The sequence below is a fragment of the Ptiloglossa arizonensis genome, chromosome 2 (genome assembly GCF_051014685.1).
Source record: "Ptiloglossa arizonensis isolate GNS036 chromosome 2, iyPtiAriz1_principal, whole genome shotgun sequence".
NCBI lineage: Eukaryota > Metazoa > Arthropoda > Insecta > Hymenoptera > Colletidae > Ptiloglossa > Ptiloglossa arizonensis.
The window spans coordinates 27318692-27336928 of NC_135049.1; the positions used below are offsets into that span (position 1 = coordinate 27318692).

Here is an 18237-nt window from a genome sequence, read left to right on the forward strand (position 1 = left end):
TTTCATATTGATATGTTTTCCACACACAAGATCTATGTTTTATAATTTCATTACATATTATGATTAATATTTTTTAAAGAAAGTAAATTCTTAAGTTATATGATGGTACACAAAGGGTCCATTCAATTCTTTAATTTAAAGAGAATTGGTCACAAACGTGATATAAAATAGATGGTTCATTCATTCTAAAATGAATAAAGTACATTGTGAATCATATTTCTAATTTGGATACAAACAGATGTAATTATTCCTTTATAAAAAATCTATAATATTTTTGTTGACATATAAATTTACAGTCCGTGACAATATTAATGTAATAGCTAATTGTTGAATTATTCCTTAAAAATTTGATCGTGAACCATTTCTACTTATTCTTTGATGAATAATAAGTCTCTGATGTTTCAATGTTTGTGATATTTATTGGATCCCCAAATGGATTTAGCATCCTTTAATTTCTTTTTCTGAAAACTATGAAAGAATAATACAATATATTGCATAAATTGAATTAAATATTCTTTCTGCAATTAAACAAATTTGTATTACTAACAGAATTAATCAACAATTTGAATTAGTACCTTTTCTTTCTTTCTTTTAAACATTTCCTTAAAATATATAATTCATTAAGTAAGAGTAAATATGGAATGAAGATTAGACTTAAAACTTGTACCAATATCCTAAAAATTATGATTTACGAAAATTTTTGGAAATAACTTCATAATGTCGAGAATAATGATAGTGATGATGATGATAATAATAATAATAATAATAATAATAATAATAGTTTTAGTAGTTAGTACTAGTAGTAGCTGTAGTCGAGTAGCAATAATAGAAGTAGTAACAGTAACTGAACAAAAAATTATATGTTTAATTCTACTTTTATTTCATATTTTTTGTATACTTTTGAGAAACATTCAAAACCTCTTGACAACACATATTTGAATTATTTACTTCTTTAATAAAGTAATTTTCGTAACGACACAAGCCGTCACTTACACATTTCAAAATAGTTTGAAGCGGTAGTAATATCAAGATGGCGATATGAAGGTAAGTCACATTCAGTTGTGATTGCTAGTAGTACTATCTACTGGTCCTATTATAACTGATAAGCAGCAGAAAAATAAGCTTACACAGGGGATTGATTCAGCTTGTTTTTTTTTGATACCTGAGACTGTAAAAGCAAACAAATCACATGCAATAAGGCTGTCGCAAGAGAATATTTCCTGAATATATAAATGCATAAAAAATTTATGGAAAGTACTGTTTTTATGTATATGAATAATAATACTGTTGTTTCGTTTTAAAGGCTCTAACTTTTACAACAATTTTTTAATAAAAGTTTTACAATTGATTTTTCAACCGTTTGTTATATCTTTTCGTGTTTCAATTCACCATGCGCTAAACCTACGAAACATTTCTAGACAAAATGTCATATTAACACAGTGGACCAATGAAATTTGTTAACAAATTAATCCTAAATGTAGTAAAGTAACCTAAGTATAGTAAAAACATAAAAATTAATTTGAAGAATAATTACTGCTTGTAAGAAAAGAATGACAATTTAAAAAATGTTTTAAACCACGATTTAAGAGTTACTGAAGAACTAATGCCGCCTTTTCAAGTATGCGATAGTTATAAATTGTTCTATAGATTTTAAAATCAGTGTATGGCTTCTCAAACAGCTATTGTTTGTGAAAAACACGTTGTCAGTTAAAATGATAAGATGGCGAATTAACGCATTGACATTTAATTAAAGATTGTTTTCAAAGTGAGTGTAGGAGGATTTCTTTTACTTTATTAAATCACCAATTGATTCGTGTATTTAGCATCTATTCAATTTACGTGCCATGAATAAACTTGATTCAATGATTGAACCCGTTCAAAATATTTCTACGTTTGACGGAGACCGCAATTGCACGGCTATTGACAAAACTATCGGAGAACTTTGTGGTGAAACGGATAGTCTAAAAATTATTGATGAGTTTCAAAAATTGTACGAGAATCGTATCGAGAATGTTGATCGAGAACTTGGAAGTGAATTTGATCAAGTCTGTGTAAGTTCTTAGTTTTGATTTAAGGCACAAAACTTTCTGAAACTTATATGTTACCAATAAAAACATTTACTATAGCGAGAGAATAACAAAATATTAAGAAAAAGATATATGTATTTTTAATACCATTTATTCTACTAAAATTTCAAATTATTTAAACTTGCTATGACTTTTATATAGGCACAACAATGATTGGATTATGAAAACATTAAATAAAATTGTTTAAAGCGAAATAAAAAAAAATAGTTATAAAGAATACAAATATTTAAGAAATGATTTTAATTTGTAATAATTATGTTTCAGCCAGTTTGAATTCAATTTTATAATAAAGATTTTAATTTTAACATTTACATTTCATTTGTTCGTTTTTTTTACTTATCATATGATGATGTTAATATTGTACTAAGCAAATTTAAAATTACATACTTATTACTTTAATATAGTCTTTTTACGTAATAAATACTTGAACTTTTAGATGAAATTAGAAATCTCAAGAGAATGGATCAGGAATTTAAGAGAACAAAACATTATGTTAGTACAGATAGTGGAGGATTTGGAACAAGCTGCATGTAGTAGAGTAAAATTGTTAGAACAGAAATTAAAACAGTCATCAATGTTAGTATTTGAAAATACAACAAAATCAAGTTACACAGAAAAGGCAAGATTTTTTAAATTTGTGTAAAAAATTTTATAATTCAGAAGAGAAATAAATATAATACAACAATACAATTAATAATTCAAATGTAATTATACAAATATATTTTGTCACAGACTATAAATACACTTTCAAATCGTATTAACGAATTAGAAAAAGATGATGAATATATGCAGCAAAAAATAGAGTTTCTTCAAAGTGATATTAGAGCTTTATTAGAATTGATACGACGTGCAGCGCAAGAAAAGCGTTGGGATTTAGATGGGATAAAGTTCTGTGCAATTGAACGTAGTAATGTACCTGTTCCTATTGAGTAAGTTTTCATTATTAATTATATTAACCCTCGCATGGCAGATCATAGACAGCTAAGTCTGGGTAACAAGTGTCCCACATAAAAGTGTCTCCAATGCATTCTAGATTAATATAATTAATGCCAGATTTTGATTTGTTTATGTTTTGGAAATTTTCTTCTTTAACACCTTGACGACAATCTCTGTATCTCATAGGAATTCTAAATTTATTTACATGTCTCGCGTCAATAAGAAAAAAAGACCTATGCAACTAACTGCTTATACTATCTCTGTGCCTATATAAACATTGATATAATACAGATTGTTTATGTTATTCATTTCAAGATATATCTGTATACAGTTTATGCAAGAATAGGTATCAGATCATGATTTATTTACAATAACAGAAGAATACTTCAAAAGTTTTCATCAGTCTTTGCCATAACTTCAAGAAGTAACTGGGAAACCTATAAATCAGTTGCAATTTAGAATTAGTATAATAGAAGGACTTTTTTTTAAATTTAGTGTCTTCGAAAATAGTGCTAGTCAACAAACAACTATTATGAACACAATTCCTCGATTGATGGAAAAGCATTTTATTCGGAAAATTACTCCAAAAGGAAAGAAATCAAATCCTCAAAGACGTTGTGTAGTGTGCACCAAAAAGGGTAGAAAAAAGGACACAAGATATTGCTGTGAAAGCTGTGATGTGGGATTGTGTATAGACGAGTGCTTTGAGATCTATCACACAAAACTTAATTTGTAAGGTAAGTTATTTGCCTCTGTTCGCACAGTGAAGTTTCTATTTTGTAGCTTTGGTCGTCAAGGGATTAAAGAAATTAAGTTTTATAAAACTTTCTATTTTCTGACAACATAAGAATTCCTGATAAAGAATTTTACTTTTAGGTACTGAGTATATATTACATAATGATAATTATCATTATTATTTTATTCATCTTTTATTGTATATCTAAAGGCAAGACTTTTGTTTATTGACTTTTCAAGTACTATAACATGATTTTTACTTCAAAATTTTTACAAAATGAATAATAAAATAATATTACTCGAATTTAATATATTTTAGATGAACGCGGATATACCCTTCCTTGCTGGTGACACACTGAATACTATTAAAAAATCATTTCTTCACCGCACTATCTTCTCTTTATTACTCTAACGTGATGTATCATATGTTGAGCAGTGAAGTCAAACTTTATAAGCTAGGGTCTGAAAAACCCAGCCTTAGCTGTGCGAGGGTTGAAATAAAAATGAAATTTAATTAAAATTATAATACTTGTATACATATTCAAATAGTCATTATCAATGTATTTATTTGTTTTTTGAAATTAGTAATAAGTTATTGAAAAATAACATAAATATTTCATACTATAATTACATAAAATTATTTTCTTTTTATACATTTACAGTTGTAGCTGTGACCAGGTAAATATAGGTTTAGATGCTGATAAAATATTTAAACTTATGATACAAATTTGTCATGATCATCTGAATAAATCAGAGCATCCATTAAGTGGTAGTATTTTTACAATGCATCCTTACATTTAACATCTCTTTAACTAAGCTGTACTTTTCTTACATATTTAATTAATGTATATTTTTTTTTTTTCATTTTGGTTTCTTACACTCACTTCAGTAAATTTTTTGTTAAAAGTATTTATTATACTAAATAAATGTTGGATGTATAAAATGGTTATGTAAAAATTGTTGTTTTTCTTATTCTAATACTTATTAGATTTAATAATAATGTCAATGTTAAATTAATTCTCCAATTCTAAAATTAGGAAGAGACAAATGACAAAAATATACAATCTTTAAAATTGCAAATTGAACATTTTCATAAAAATAAAAAAGAAATGATTGCGTAAGTATAAATAAAATAAATTTGAATAGTTATATTTTCTTGGTGCACCGTGTTCCTGCTACTAATTAAACTTCTACATATCTTCTAGATATCAAACAGAGCTGGAAAATAAAGTAGTTGATCTTAACAAGAAGTTAGAAACCAAGGAAGCTACTATAAAAAAATATGTTACTCAATTTCAAAGTTTTAATGATAATCTTAAAAAACGTGCTCAATTTACAAGCCAAATTTCATCCAATTCAGTTGTAACAAGTGACCAACAAATCTTTGATGTAAGTTAATGTTTAATTTTCAATGATATTTAAGGATATTACATACAAATTATTATTTGGGTACTATTTGTGTATACTATTTAAGAATGCTATTTGATCTATTGGTATCAATAGCTGTTTGAGAAATAGCTAGAACCGTCTTTCATTGAAATATTCATTAGTATATTTGTTGTCGAGCCCGCTTATACAGTGGACACGGGCTAAATTTTGTGGTTTTGCGTCCGTATGTTATTGACGTTTGCTTTTCGAATATTTTTATTCCTAGCTAAATGTTACACTTACTACATTGGTATTGTTTAAATTTCTCACATGTAAGGATCGTAAGTAGTATTCTAGTATCAAGGGCGTGTTACATTCTTAGTGAGAAACAACAAAAATTTTAAAACTTTTAAAATGCCGCAATGCATAAAGAAAGAACTCATTACGAAGGCGCGATAACAAACGTGTTATCAACGATCTCTTAAATAGTTACAATATCATTATTGTTTCTTAATTAATTCTGTTTCATTGTCAAGAAGTTACAATACATATTATATACTATTGATTATATAATGTATACAATCTTAGTTATAAAAGGATATAGGTTGATAAAAAAGTTACACATCTACACATTATTTTGTTAAAAATTAAAATGTCAATGGATTAAAAAGTATTTATAATAAAACCAAGTAATTGAAAATAAAACGTATTTAGTAATAGATACCAAGGCAATCATGTTGAAATTTTCTGAAAAAAACAATTAAGCTACTATAATTGCATATAGTAACAAATTATTTTTAAATTCTCTGTTGCTGTTCAGATTGTGTTAATGGCTGATGTTGTGGAAAATATGTTCATTGAAAAAGATCTAGAAACAAGAAACTTGCAACAGCGTTTGCGCGATGCCGAATCTACTTTGGCAATATTAACTCGCGATACTAATACAAATTTAAATAATTTGAAAGTGCACTTAAATGAAAAATACAAGACGACTCAAGAAATAGAACAACAGATGGCTAACTTCCAGAAAGTTTGTAATATTTGGTTGCATGTGTATATGTTTTCATGTATAATGATTTGAATATAATTCTACTTCTATCAACTGATAGGAGTGGCTAGAGAAGCAAGATGCTTTGACAGTGGAAGTGATAGAAAGAAATAAAATAATAATGTCTCTACAAAAACAAATGACTGTGTTACAAGAACAATATCGTTTTGCAAACATACAAATTCAGTTTAAAGATGATATTATTAAAGAAATGCAAAAAGAACTGAAACTAGCTATGACCAAGGTATAATTAGTAACTTATTCATTTGTATGCAGATGATAGTAATATTTTTTGTTTCCAGTGTCTATACTCCAGTCTCCCTTTTTCTATTCATAATAATTCTAACAGACTTGGTATTGATCCTCAAGAAATGGGATGTTTTTGTAAATCATATGAGAAAATAAATGCACCAAAAGTCTTCTATACATTTACAGAATACAAAGATTATATTCCCTTCCTGCATAATTGTAATGAGAATACTATAAATTATAAAAGAGAAACAGAAAGTCTGCCAGCAATGAGAACCAGCAATTTAATGACTAAGACAATAAATTATTCTCAGATGAAAGTTGACTTGTGTAAACATTGGCATAGTATTGATAAAAAGATTTTAAAGTACACTAAAAAATTATCCTCTACTAATAAAAACAGTAAATCCTTGATATATAAAAATAAATTCATGTAAATTAATCTTTAAAAATCTAACAGCTCCAATAGTGTTTAAATTAAGCACATCAATTAATGCATAAATCAAAAAGTCAAATCGTTATATTGAATGATATTTAATGATGTCAATTACTATACAATGTACATACAATTTAATAAATATTGGATATTGATAAATCGTATACATATTCACGTACTTAAAACTTTTAATAGTAAGACATTTCAGCATGATTGCCGCCTCTTTTCCCTCTTCCATTTTAACATTATATTATTATTAGAATTTGAGACATTATTGGAAACAACACACAGTCATCAAAACCGAAATAATTATGTTAAAACTGTCAATTGCTATAATTTTTTAATTCTTTAATATTTTTTAATATAATTCCAGGAAACATGTGCTATGCAGAATATTTTTGTTGGTACAAATACATATCAAGAGGTTGGTAAAAGCAGAAAATATATAAACATGCTTGTTGTGATAAATTTGATACTTTACATGTTAGTCTATTCTAAGTACCAAAAATTTAGACTTTCTTCGCAAAGTAAATATAAGAAAAGTAGTATCATTTTTAAATTTTGCTGTATAAATCAACTGACAATAAATTCATGTGGTAATATATATAATTATATGTAACATAATGTTAAGAACTAGATGCGGCAGTCCAACTATATGTGATATTATCACATATAGAGTAATTACAATTTTTCATATACGGTCGAAGATTTTTGTAATAGAAATATTAAATATTGTTTAATATGTATTTATATTTCTAGAATCAAATAATATCATACTTGGTTAAAGTAAAATCATGGATGGAGCAAGATAAAAAGGATCTACTGGAATTAAAAATAGAACTAGAGAAGACTTTTGAAAAATTACATCCTGAGAAAGATCAAGTTGGTAACTTCAATATAATTTATGAAATAATGTATTAAATGTATTGAGTTTTTATATATTTAGATCAATTTTCTGGTTAATTAATGAGAAAGGCACTATGGCTTATTTGTACAAATATTTCTTTGATATTTAATTTATATTTATTTTAATTCTTCATCAAATGAAGTTTTACCAGTTGAAAATCTTACCATTAATAAACATTTTTCAGTTGTCCGTAATATCACAAAGAAATCACAAGAATAATAATTGAATTTAATACGGAATTCCTGCAATTATAAAAATAGAAAACATTAATTAATTCCAAAAATAATACATTAATTAATTAACAAACATTAATTAATTCCATGCTAATACATTCTTTCGATTGTATCAAATGTTGAGAAATAAAAATTTATACAGTAATCCTCGGTTTCAAGGGAGGATTTTGTCCTTTGATTCATAGTGCAGTCATTCTCACTATTGCTTATGTTTCTAGAGCGTAAATACGGGCCGAGAGAAGTCGTGTATGTTCTTTATCGCACAATACATCGAATTTCATATTTTAATAAAGCTTTAAATTTTTCTATTTTTCGTTACATCTTCATGATGGTGTTATCAGTGGATTGACAAGGTTTTCTCAATGGAAATAAATCTAAACATTGATCTTATTTTTAATTACATATAAAATGAAACATGTACACACACTTTCGAAGAAGGTGTATGTTTAAACTCAATTTCATTAGAAGAACTTCGTCAAACCATTGACAATATTTTCGTTAAGATATAATAAAAAATATGAAAAATACATTGTATTAGTGTTAACACACTAATACACGTTTAATAGTTTTAAAGCTTTGGCTGTATAGAATCTAATTTTCAACTACCGAAACACATACGTGCCGGATCTGGTCTCTGTTGTTTTATACCTCTCGACGTTGTAATAAGTTGTTCAATAAGTTTTGTCGAACAACAAAACTTATTGAATAACCTAGTATCTCATTCATTAGCCTTTTCGAGCGACTTATACGAGATTAACCAATTGCTAGAACAAATTCTTGACTTGATCTTGATTTCAAGGGAGCTGGACTTGTTTCTTTTTCATGAAACCAAGTATTACTGTATATAGGTTTTATTTGTTTCCTTTTGGATAACAATATATTCTTCATTTCATCCATATTTTTCTGCTCACCCAGATATCACCATTCGATTGCTGTTGTGTTTAAATATTCTAACAGATGAGCAATTTGCGTTGCATTTCAATAATACCTTTAAAGATCAATGGTCCCGAATCATGGATCTCAAACAGAGGATCTCTGTGATCCGTTCCACCGTTGCTTTAACACATATGACAATTGAGAAAATCAAGATCCGTGTTTCGGAATCCTCGATCTTTGAAGGAATCGCCGAAATGCAATTCGAGCCGCTTGAATGCCAAGGCTCTAAATTTAAATGCTGCATGGTACTTCCTTCCAACTTTTTCCTATTCTCACACATCTCTTTATTCCAATACTTTTTTCATTCTTGCACTTCCTCTTTTCTTTTTTTTCTCTCTCTAGTCTTGAAAAACGTTATTGAAAATTACTTATTTTTTAAACCTTTATTTAAAAAGAAATTCTATATTGGTACATAATGATATTTGTCATTTTTAATTGTACAGGAATGTCATAAAACTAGAAGTGAATTTGATAAGAACAGTCATTATGAACTGATTAAAAATATTGATAAAGTAAACAAAATGTGTTCAAAAAAGGAAGAGTTATTCACAAATATTGATTCTATTATAGTATGTACAGCTTTTTTAATATTTTTTGTAAAATACAATTGTACATTCAAATACTACTTAATATATAGTACTTTATATTATTTTAGTTGAAATTGGAAAACAGTGATTCACTTTACATAGAAGGTATAAATTTATCAGTAAGTTTTATGGAATTTAAACTTGAATTCAGTACTTTCTTATTAATATTTACTAAATTATATGAGTACTAAATAATTGAAAAATAATAAATTTTTGACCATAAATTACAATGTAAAGTCATGTAATATTAATAATCAGACTAAATCTTTGTTTTAGTTATGTACAGATGATAATCAGCAATTTAAATTAATGGATGTACTTAGAGCATGTGCTATTGAAGCCCAGGTTACTACAGAAGATATAAAAAAAGAAATGAGTAAGATAGTTTCTACGTTTAAGTCTAAACATCAGAAAGTAAGTGTATATTGTAAAGTGTGTCAATTTTTTATTTATAATATTTGTTGTAATAAAATGGAATATTTTTAGTATATCGATTTGAACAAGGAGGTTACAAATGTACAAAATCAGCTAGTAAGAAATAGGGAAAAAATAGTAGAAGCAATTAATAGATTGCGATTACAAGTAAGATTGATCAACTTTTATCAATATTAATATCATCATTTTACTTACTAAATGAAAATCTGTGTTGAATATAGGAAGAAGAAAGAATTAGGCATAATGAAAGAATTAATTCAGGAAAATTCAAATTAAAAGATATCAAAAATGAAATAAATCATATTCAGGCTCAATTATCAGTTCACATTACTAAAATGCAAGCTAATGCAGAGGTGAAATTTGATTACATTCATAATACTATTATTATTATTATTATTACTATTTCGTAATTGTTCTATTTCTATTTAAATTGTAGGAAAATCTTGAATCTAATTATACAGAAATGTGTATGTGTAATAATTTGTTGCACTCTGTTATTGAGGAAATAGAACAAACATCTAACAGTTTACAGGTTTCAATTTTGTAAATTTTTTATTAAACAATATTATGTTGAAAATAAAGAATGAATAATAATATTTACATTTTTCAAGGGATGCTGTATAACATCAAACATGGAAGAACTAAAAGGTCAATTTTGTGAAATAGAGTTATCCATAAAAAAATTACAACAAAAAATAGATGAAGCAGTAAGTACACCTATTATTAAAAGTGTAATAAAATATTATTTACTTATTTCGCTTTTGAAAAACACTTTATTATTTGTAGTTGTTAGAACATGATATGGTAGAATCAACACTATCTCAAAAGGAGAAAAAGTTAGGAAGATTAGAAACAGAAATTGATGAGATTCACTCAAAAATACAACACATATTTGAAAAATGTATTTCCTTAAAGGATCAAGTAACTACTTTTTATTCGTAGTAAATTAGAGATATATCATTTTTATCAAATAATTTAATAATGATCATTCAATAGGTATGTGAGAGTAATGCTGCAGAGTCTCAACTATATACTCAGGTATATACTGATTAACTGTATCATTCTCTAGTTTCTGTGATTATTCTAATATAAAGTGTACTTCTATTAAACTTACATGTTAATGTTTTATTTTAGACGTTGAATGAAATACAACAAATCAGACAAGATTTATACAGGTTAAGAAAGGAACATGATGATCTAAAATGCAAACTATCGCAAGTAGGAAAATGATTAGAGATAATTTTTATTTCGTGTAAAGTAAACATATTTGTTTATGTATGATTCATTTTTTAAAGAAAACACTTTATGCAGAATGTGATGAGAATACATGTTTATGGAAATGCAAAGTGACTGATTTACAAGATCAAGTTAAAATATTGCAACATGAGGTATATAAAAACAATTTATATTTACTTTTTGTAATATAGTACTACTTTTAAACAAAAACAACATTAAAAGTGTATTTTTTACAAATATACATACTTCCTATTGTGATTTTTGGTATTTAAAAATAAGAAAATTTTATTTATTGTTTTACTGTTCAAGTACAGTTTTTTTATATTTTTTAGGCAAAGTGCAATCAAGAAACGAATAATTTTCTAAAACATAATATTAAGTCAATAGAAAAGGAACTTCGTACTGTACAAACAAAAGCACAAAATTACAGGCGGTCACATTCCATGGACAATATTGAACTGCAGAAAAAGATGATAAAATTAGAAAATACCGTAAATATTAATTAAACTTAAAATTATTGAACATTAAACATAAAATTAGTAATATGTATTTAAATTTCAGCTCAAGTTGCAAGAAGAAATTGTATGTAATCTTCGACAGCAATTAAATGACAGTGAAGTAGAATTGAAGAAGTCTAAAGAAGTGTTGAATTCTTTTGTAAGTTCAATTTCAACATGTTATTATATTGTCTATTTATATCTTTATTGCATTCTCTTCAATTTAGTATGGACAAAATTATTTAATAGAATACCTTAGTATATAAATTAAATTTTCAATATTTAATGTAACTATTCTAATAATTATATACTTTCTTTCCTAATAATTACATACTTTTTTTTTTAATACGTTTGATACTAATGTTTGTCTTGTTCAACATAAAGTACGCTGAACACAGTATTGAAGAAACACTACTGTATTGTGGATGTAATCAGTTTAAACATGATACAATGGTAAATATTCATAAATTATTTCATATAAGATACATACAAATATCTATTTGTCATGATAAATCGATTTGTATTCATAGATAATACCTCAACTATTGAAGACACTACAAGACACCATGCAGTCAACAAAAAGTGGCCTTCAAGAGCTTAAAGTAGAATTTAAAAAATTGGTTCGTATTATTTTCTTTGCTTTATAATGACGGCGATTACATTGCTCATATTTCGTTTCATTTCGTACAGATTTTAAATGTATTCAAACTAATACATTTACAGATTTGTGAAGATCAGTCTAACTTGTGCTCCTCTGCGAGATCGGTAATAAATCTAATGGGCACATTACAAAAATACGAAGATGAATTAGATAATTGTTCTCGAGAAATTGAGAAACTTAAAAATGCTTTATCTAAAAAAGATAAACTTGTAAGTATAATTTATTTATAATTAAATAAATTTTAAATAAATTTATTTTATAATTCAATTCTAAAAAAAAGAATCAATTTTTTTTTGTATCTGAAAATGTTAAGAATTCTGTTATAATGTCAAATTTTGAAAATAATTTGTAACTAAGTATAATTGTATTTACAGTTGGAAAATATGGATAAAATGATTAGAATTCAAAAGGATTCAATTTTATTGACACAAGCTGAAGTAAAGGAGCTTCATCAGAATCTACAAAAGAAGGTATGTTAAAAATCGCTTAATTTCTTTTGTCATAGAGGTAAATAATTTTACAATAATTAGTAATAGTAATAATAATAGTGGGATAACTTATTATGTATATTTAAAACTATTATTAATAATAAAAGTAAATTTTACGCAAAAAAGATAAATAAATAATTTGTTTAAATTTGTTAACTTCTGCAAGAACTTATACTTGTTATAAAAAAGAAATATGCTGTTTTATATATTATATACATTAAGATGTCACTATAATTTTGATATTGCGTATTGTTTATACATATTGTTTAATCAAGAAACTGTGATACTTAAAAACAAGAACTTTAAAGTATTATCAAGCTATTGTACTAAAGGTATGTGAATTATAAATATTAAAACTTTAACATCAGAATTTAAAATATACAATTTTAGATCGATAATCAGGATCAAATAATTTCCCACTATGAGAAAGAAAAACAAGACTTATTAAAACAGGTTTGTATTAAGTTTATTAACTTAATTTTATTAAGTTCAATGGAAGAAATATTATATTTAATGTATATTGTTCTTTGTCAAAATATCTTGTTTCTTAAATTTTTTATTTATTCTTATGCATGGTTCGATATAAATTGCATAGAATTCTCTTCATATCAATTGATCAAGAGATTTCTCATATTTTAGAATGAGCTTCAAATTCAAACTATCTGGCACTTACAAAATGCTGTCGTAGAAGCTAAAAGATGTATAGATCAAATGGGACATAGAACTATGAATGACGTGAGTGAACAGTGGTCCACAATTTCATCTTCCACATGCAATCATGGCAATGTGCATGATGTTTAAACTAATTTGTGAAGATGTGTGCAAATAACGTTTGAATCAATTTTCATAAAAAAAAGCAGTCATTTTTTGAAAAAGTAATAGAATAATCTTTAGTGCAATTTTAAAGTCATAGATATATTTTAAATAATTTAAAAATATTTAAAATAGTATTAATTATTTTGTAGATTTCTACTTTATAATCTTACCTTTTATGTCCAATACACCTTTCTATTTAGACTATTCAACTACTGTATGTGTATGCATACATTATTTGAAATGGTTGAATTTTTAAATTCTTATCATATTTAAATTTTGGAAATTAAATCAAGTAATATATATAGAGCTTTATATGTACATAGTACATTTGTGAATATCAATAGGTTTACTTCTGTAAATATTGTTGATAATTTTTGAAATTTTATTCTCCAAAAATATAATAGATGAATCTTTATTTATATACATAAGGAAATTGTAATTTTTAATAATAACAATATGTAATTTATTAAATATTCACTAAAAATTACTGATATAATAAATGACTAAATATGTAATATGCATGTATTTTATTTTATATTTTTACCATACCAAAGGTGTTAAACTAACATTTTTCCCTGTGATTCAAAATATAGTGCATTTTGATTAATAAAGTTGATGACAAATGATATATAAAACTAAAGTTTGTGTTTGAAATGTTGATGATATATTTATTCACTTTTAAGAATTGTGTACAGGAAAGCAATCGAATGGATTATCATTTACAGCTTCAAGAAAAATGTAAAACTATTCGTTTATTGACAGTGTGTGTGGAAGAAACTCAAAGTCAATACAATGAATGCTTTGCAGAGGTATGTTAAACATATTTCTCTTTATAATTAGTGTTAAAAGTACTCTTAAATATGAATTTTCGTTTAGAAACATATCTTTTTATATATAATTATTAAGAAGTATCTTTATTTTTTATACAAAGGCTGCTAAACAAGACAACTTATTGGAGCTACAACGAGATGTGATTTGTCATCTTCAAGAAAAGATTTGTTACCTGGAACATGATAATTGTTTAACTATTACTTCCATTCATGTTATGCATTACTCTATTCTAAGAACAATACAGGTAGTGAAACTTAAAATATTATTTTGAGCAACAGTATAAAATTGTTTTGCATATTCTATGATAATAAAGAAATTGTCTCCTTACAATCAGAGTTTTCTTACATTTTAATATTTAGTTGTAGCTATTAAAATAAATATAAATTAATGTTAATTCTTTAAACTATCGAAAATTATTAATATTCATTAATTGTGGTAAATATTTTTAGGGACAACTAGAAGCCCATGTAAATGATATCCAAGCTTTAAAATACAAGGTATGACAAAACATCATACAAAATAGCGAAACAGACATTTTGAATTTGAATTTTATTTTATGCAGATAGATACTCTAATACAGTTAAAATGCTGTTCAGAAAATAAATACTTATACATGAAGAAGTTGTGGCAAGAAGCAGAAGGAAAATTGCAGGAACTAAAGTAATATATTAATAAAAATTTATATTATATTAATAATATTATATTATTAAATATATTAATAATATTATATTATTAAATATTATATTAATAATATTATATTATTAAATATTATATTAATAATATTATATTATTAAATATTATATTAATAATAAATTTTAGCAAGATAATTCTACAACTTTTGAAACAATACTTTCTTAATAATTTATTTAGGAAATCGGCATTAAAATCTGAACAAGCGACGAAAAGTTATGAAGACAAAATATGCCAGTGTAAAATGGAAAACAGGGATAAAGACTATGTCAGTCAAGATATAGTTGATTTTAATCAGTTAATATGTAATGGCACAGAACAAGGTAAAAACTTATATGGATACGAGTTACAGTCAGAAATTGACATATTAACCAGAGAGAATAAAGATATGAAAAAACAATTACAAAAATGTAAATTGGACTTTGACATAATTAATAAAGAACTGAAAATAGAAAGAGAAAATGATAGTTACACTAAACAGATTTTATATGAATTTCAAGAAATAAGAGACACTGAGAATTGTTTACGTTATGAGGATGAGCAACTCCAGTCTGACTTAAACAACCAGACAAAGAAGACAGAAAATTTATCTGAAAAGTTGCAATTTATTAAAGAAAATGGTGTAGAATTTGAGAAATTGTTCAAAAAGTTAAAAGACAAACAGATGCAGGTATGTATGAATAAGTATATTTATGAGACAATAAATAATAAAAGTATTGATAATTTAATTTCAATTGTTTTAGATTAATTGTTTATACAATCAAATTACGAATAATGAAATTGCTATTAAAAAGCAAGTCAGTGTTACTGATAGACTTGAGAAAACCTTGGATATAAAAAACAAGGAAATCAAAGAGTATTTATCCGAGTTAAGTGATGCTGAAGAAGAGATGTCAACTTTGCATGATCGAATACAATTTTTGAAGAGCTTGCTAACAAAAAAATCAAATGACATGTCTAAATTACAAGCAGATTATGAAGTACTAAAGGTATATAAAAACTCAAAAAATATTTTGATATTATTCTTTAATATTTTAAATCTATTATCAAACAAATAATTCCCTTTCATTCTAGCACTTATTATTATAATTTGATATTTGTTAAAAGTATTTTATTACAGAATGACAATTGCATTCTCAGAATGGAAAACAGTGCCTTTGAAAACAAATCAAAAGAAGATGTTTGCCAATTGAAAAATATGGTATACATTTGCCAATAAACATAAATGTTGCAAATAGTTAAAAATATTACAAAAATTATTTCTGCTTCAGCTGAAAGATGTTCAAATGCAATTGTGCTTCACTGAAAAGAATTATCATAGTGTGGCAGAAGATTTTAATAAAACACAAGAACAATTGATAAAAATGACAAAACGTGAAGCGGATTTACAAGAATATTTGACAAATATGGTATCTATCAATTGCAGCATTGTTTTATCCAATTGCAAATTAGATTGTTTTCTTATCCAATTATTTTAGGAAAAAGATTATTGTTCGAAACTATCAAATATGGAAAAGGAAAAAACTAAACTTACAGATTGTTTAGATAGACTCAGAGATGAATTGGAAGAGATTGAAAAAAAATATTTGTCAAAAAGTGGCGAGCATTGCAAACTGCAAGACATTTGCAAATCTTATGCAGACCAATTAGACATTTTGCAAGAACATGTTAAATAAATTCATATAATTATGATATTTCAAACAAATGTATTTAGATGTTACATTACATAGTAATAATTATAAGTGTCTGTTATACTTTCAGGTTGAAAAAGAACAGGAGAAAACTAAGAAAATAGAAGAGTCAAAATGTTGCATGGTGCAACAACTACAAGAATGCATGGAACAAAATCGTATTCTTATTGAAGGAAAAGCCATGGTAGAACAAAATAATCGTGACATCATATTAGAGGTAAAATATTATTTAATAATTTTAAAAAAGAATCTTATAATTACAATGTTGTAGTAAATTATTTATTAGATTATTTCAATGAAAATTCTTTAATACTCAAATTTGTTCTAGTTGAAAGAGACACATATATCTTTATTAGAACTAAAAAAAGAATGCCAGTTAAAAAATAAATCTCTTGCTTGCATATCAGCAGAATTAACAGAAACAGCCATGAGTAGATCAGAACTTTGCAGTCAATCGCAATATGTTGTTTCCTGTATTCGTGCTTGGATGGAAGAGCAACGAGAATATGTAAACAATCTTAATTCAAAATTAAAGTTATATCAACAGCAATTACTACAACTTGGATTTGAGAAAAAGTGAGCATTTCTAAAATTCGTACAATCTTTATATTTTCTTTAATTATAATTTTCATTGACATATTAATGTTTACAAGTTTGTAAACTTACAGTTCTTTAAAAGCAAGTGAAAATTATTTTCCAGAACTCTCTTAGATGAAGCGAAAAAATATAAACGCAATAATCATTTACTCACTCAAAGACTCAAAAAAATATATAGACATGGTGGAAAAAATGTTAAAAATGTTTGTGTTGGATGTCATATGATACCATCGATTGTAGCACGAAGTGCTGACTTACTAATTCCCATGAGCTCCAAATACTCACCTTATCAAAAGGTTAGTACATTTTTATAAATTTATTTCATTATTCTAACATTTCTTCTTTCTAATTGTACCACAATTTAGAAACGCTATATAAATCTCCATTGAGTTTTTAATTTTTTTTTTTATTTAGAAATTACGCATTTCAACACATGGCAACGCTTGGTGGTTTCCTAAAATGAAATACTTGATAAATGAGCTACGAAAGGACAATCTGGAATATAACGAAAATGTGTCTAATGGCGAAAATACTGACAAAGCGTTAGAAGAAAGTCGTGATTGTGGTTATCAGTCGTCTACTAGCAAATGAGATCATTGCGGATTGTTTTGACTGATTAAATTTACATAATCGTTTTTCTCTTTTTACTATATCGGGTTTGTTTGCCCTATTATTCTACGTCATACAATTTTCTTTTTGTACTTACTAATAATGTGGATCAATCTTACAGAATAAATGTACGTAGAATAGGTTTATTTACTTTCTGTAACATT

The 18237-nt window shown here is 25.9% G+C and overlaps 2 protein-coding genes across 5 annotated transcripts; both read left to right on the forward strand.

The window, feature by feature from the left end:
* Positions 1-475: 475 nt before the first annotated feature.
* LOC143154763 (uncharacterized) lies at positions 476-18215 on the forward strand. Of its 4 annotated transcripts, XM_076326711.1 has the most exons (41): positions 477-2051; positions 2524-2706; positions 2820-3016; positions 4421-4436; positions 4796-4875; positions 4964-5147; positions 7233-7283; positions 7619-7741; positions 9379-9504; positions 9591-9641; positions 9799-9936; positions 10009-10104; positions 10179-10310; positions 10394-10489; positions 10569-10664; positions 10744-10878; positions 10954-10995; positions 11092-11175; positions 11253-11345; positions 11526-11684; positions 11755-11850; positions 12075-12143; positions 12221-12310; positions 12414-12560; positions 12726-12821; positions 13230-13292; positions 13479-13574; positions 14381-14464; positions 14587-14730; positions 14936-14983; positions 15049-15146; positions 15357-15499; positions 15677-15846; positions 15920-16165; positions 16297-16377; positions 16448-16585; positions 16655-16843; positions 16938-17084; positions 17196-17443; positions 17568-17760; positions 17879-18215. In XM_076326711.1, the coding sequence occupies exons 1-41, from the start codon at positions 1845-1847 to the stop codon at positions 18053-18055; spliced, it is 5052 nt and encodes a 1683-aa protein (XP_076182826.1). In that variant the 5' UTR covers positions 477-1844; the 3' UTR covers positions 18056-18215. The 4 variants fall into 4 exon arrangements, with proteins under 4 accessions (XP_076182825.1, XP_076182827.1, XP_076182826.1 ...); XM_076326710.1 differs by having other exon boundaries at positions 476-2051; positions 15357-15846; XM_076326713.1 differs by lacking the exon at positions 16655-16843 and having other exon boundaries at positions 15357-15846.
* LOC143143583 (uncharacterized) lies at positions 5234-6476 on the forward strand. Its single transcript, XM_076304973.1, has 3 exons — positions 5234-5251; positions 5947-6156; positions 6236-6476. The coding sequence occupies exons 1-3, from the start codon at positions 5234-5236 to the stop codon at positions 6422-6424; spliced, it is 417 nt and encodes a 138-aa protein (XP_076161088.1). The 3' UTR covers positions 6425-6476.
* Positions 18216-18237: the final 22 nt, after the last annotated feature.

Excerpts from the sequence above, each read along its gene's own strand:
- LOC143154763 (XM_076326710.1), top strand. The coding sequence starts at position 1,845 with ATGAATAAACTTGATTCAATGATTGAACCCGTTCAAAATATTTCTACG. Across the intron at positions 11,685-11,754 it reads TGATAAAATTAGAAAATACC|CTCAAGTTGCAAGAAGAAAT; the intron begins GTAAATATTAAT and ends TTTAAATTTCAG. Across the intron at positions 16,166-16,296 it reads CAGATTATGAAGTACTAAAG|AATGACAATTGCATTCTCAG; the intron begins GTATATAAAAAC and ends ATTTTATTACAG.
- LOC143143583 (XM_076304973.1), top strand. Across the intron at positions 6,157-6,235 it reads AGATGGCTAACTTCCAGAAA|GAGTGGCTAGAGAAGCAAGA; the intron begins GTTTGTAATATT and ends ATCAACTGATAG.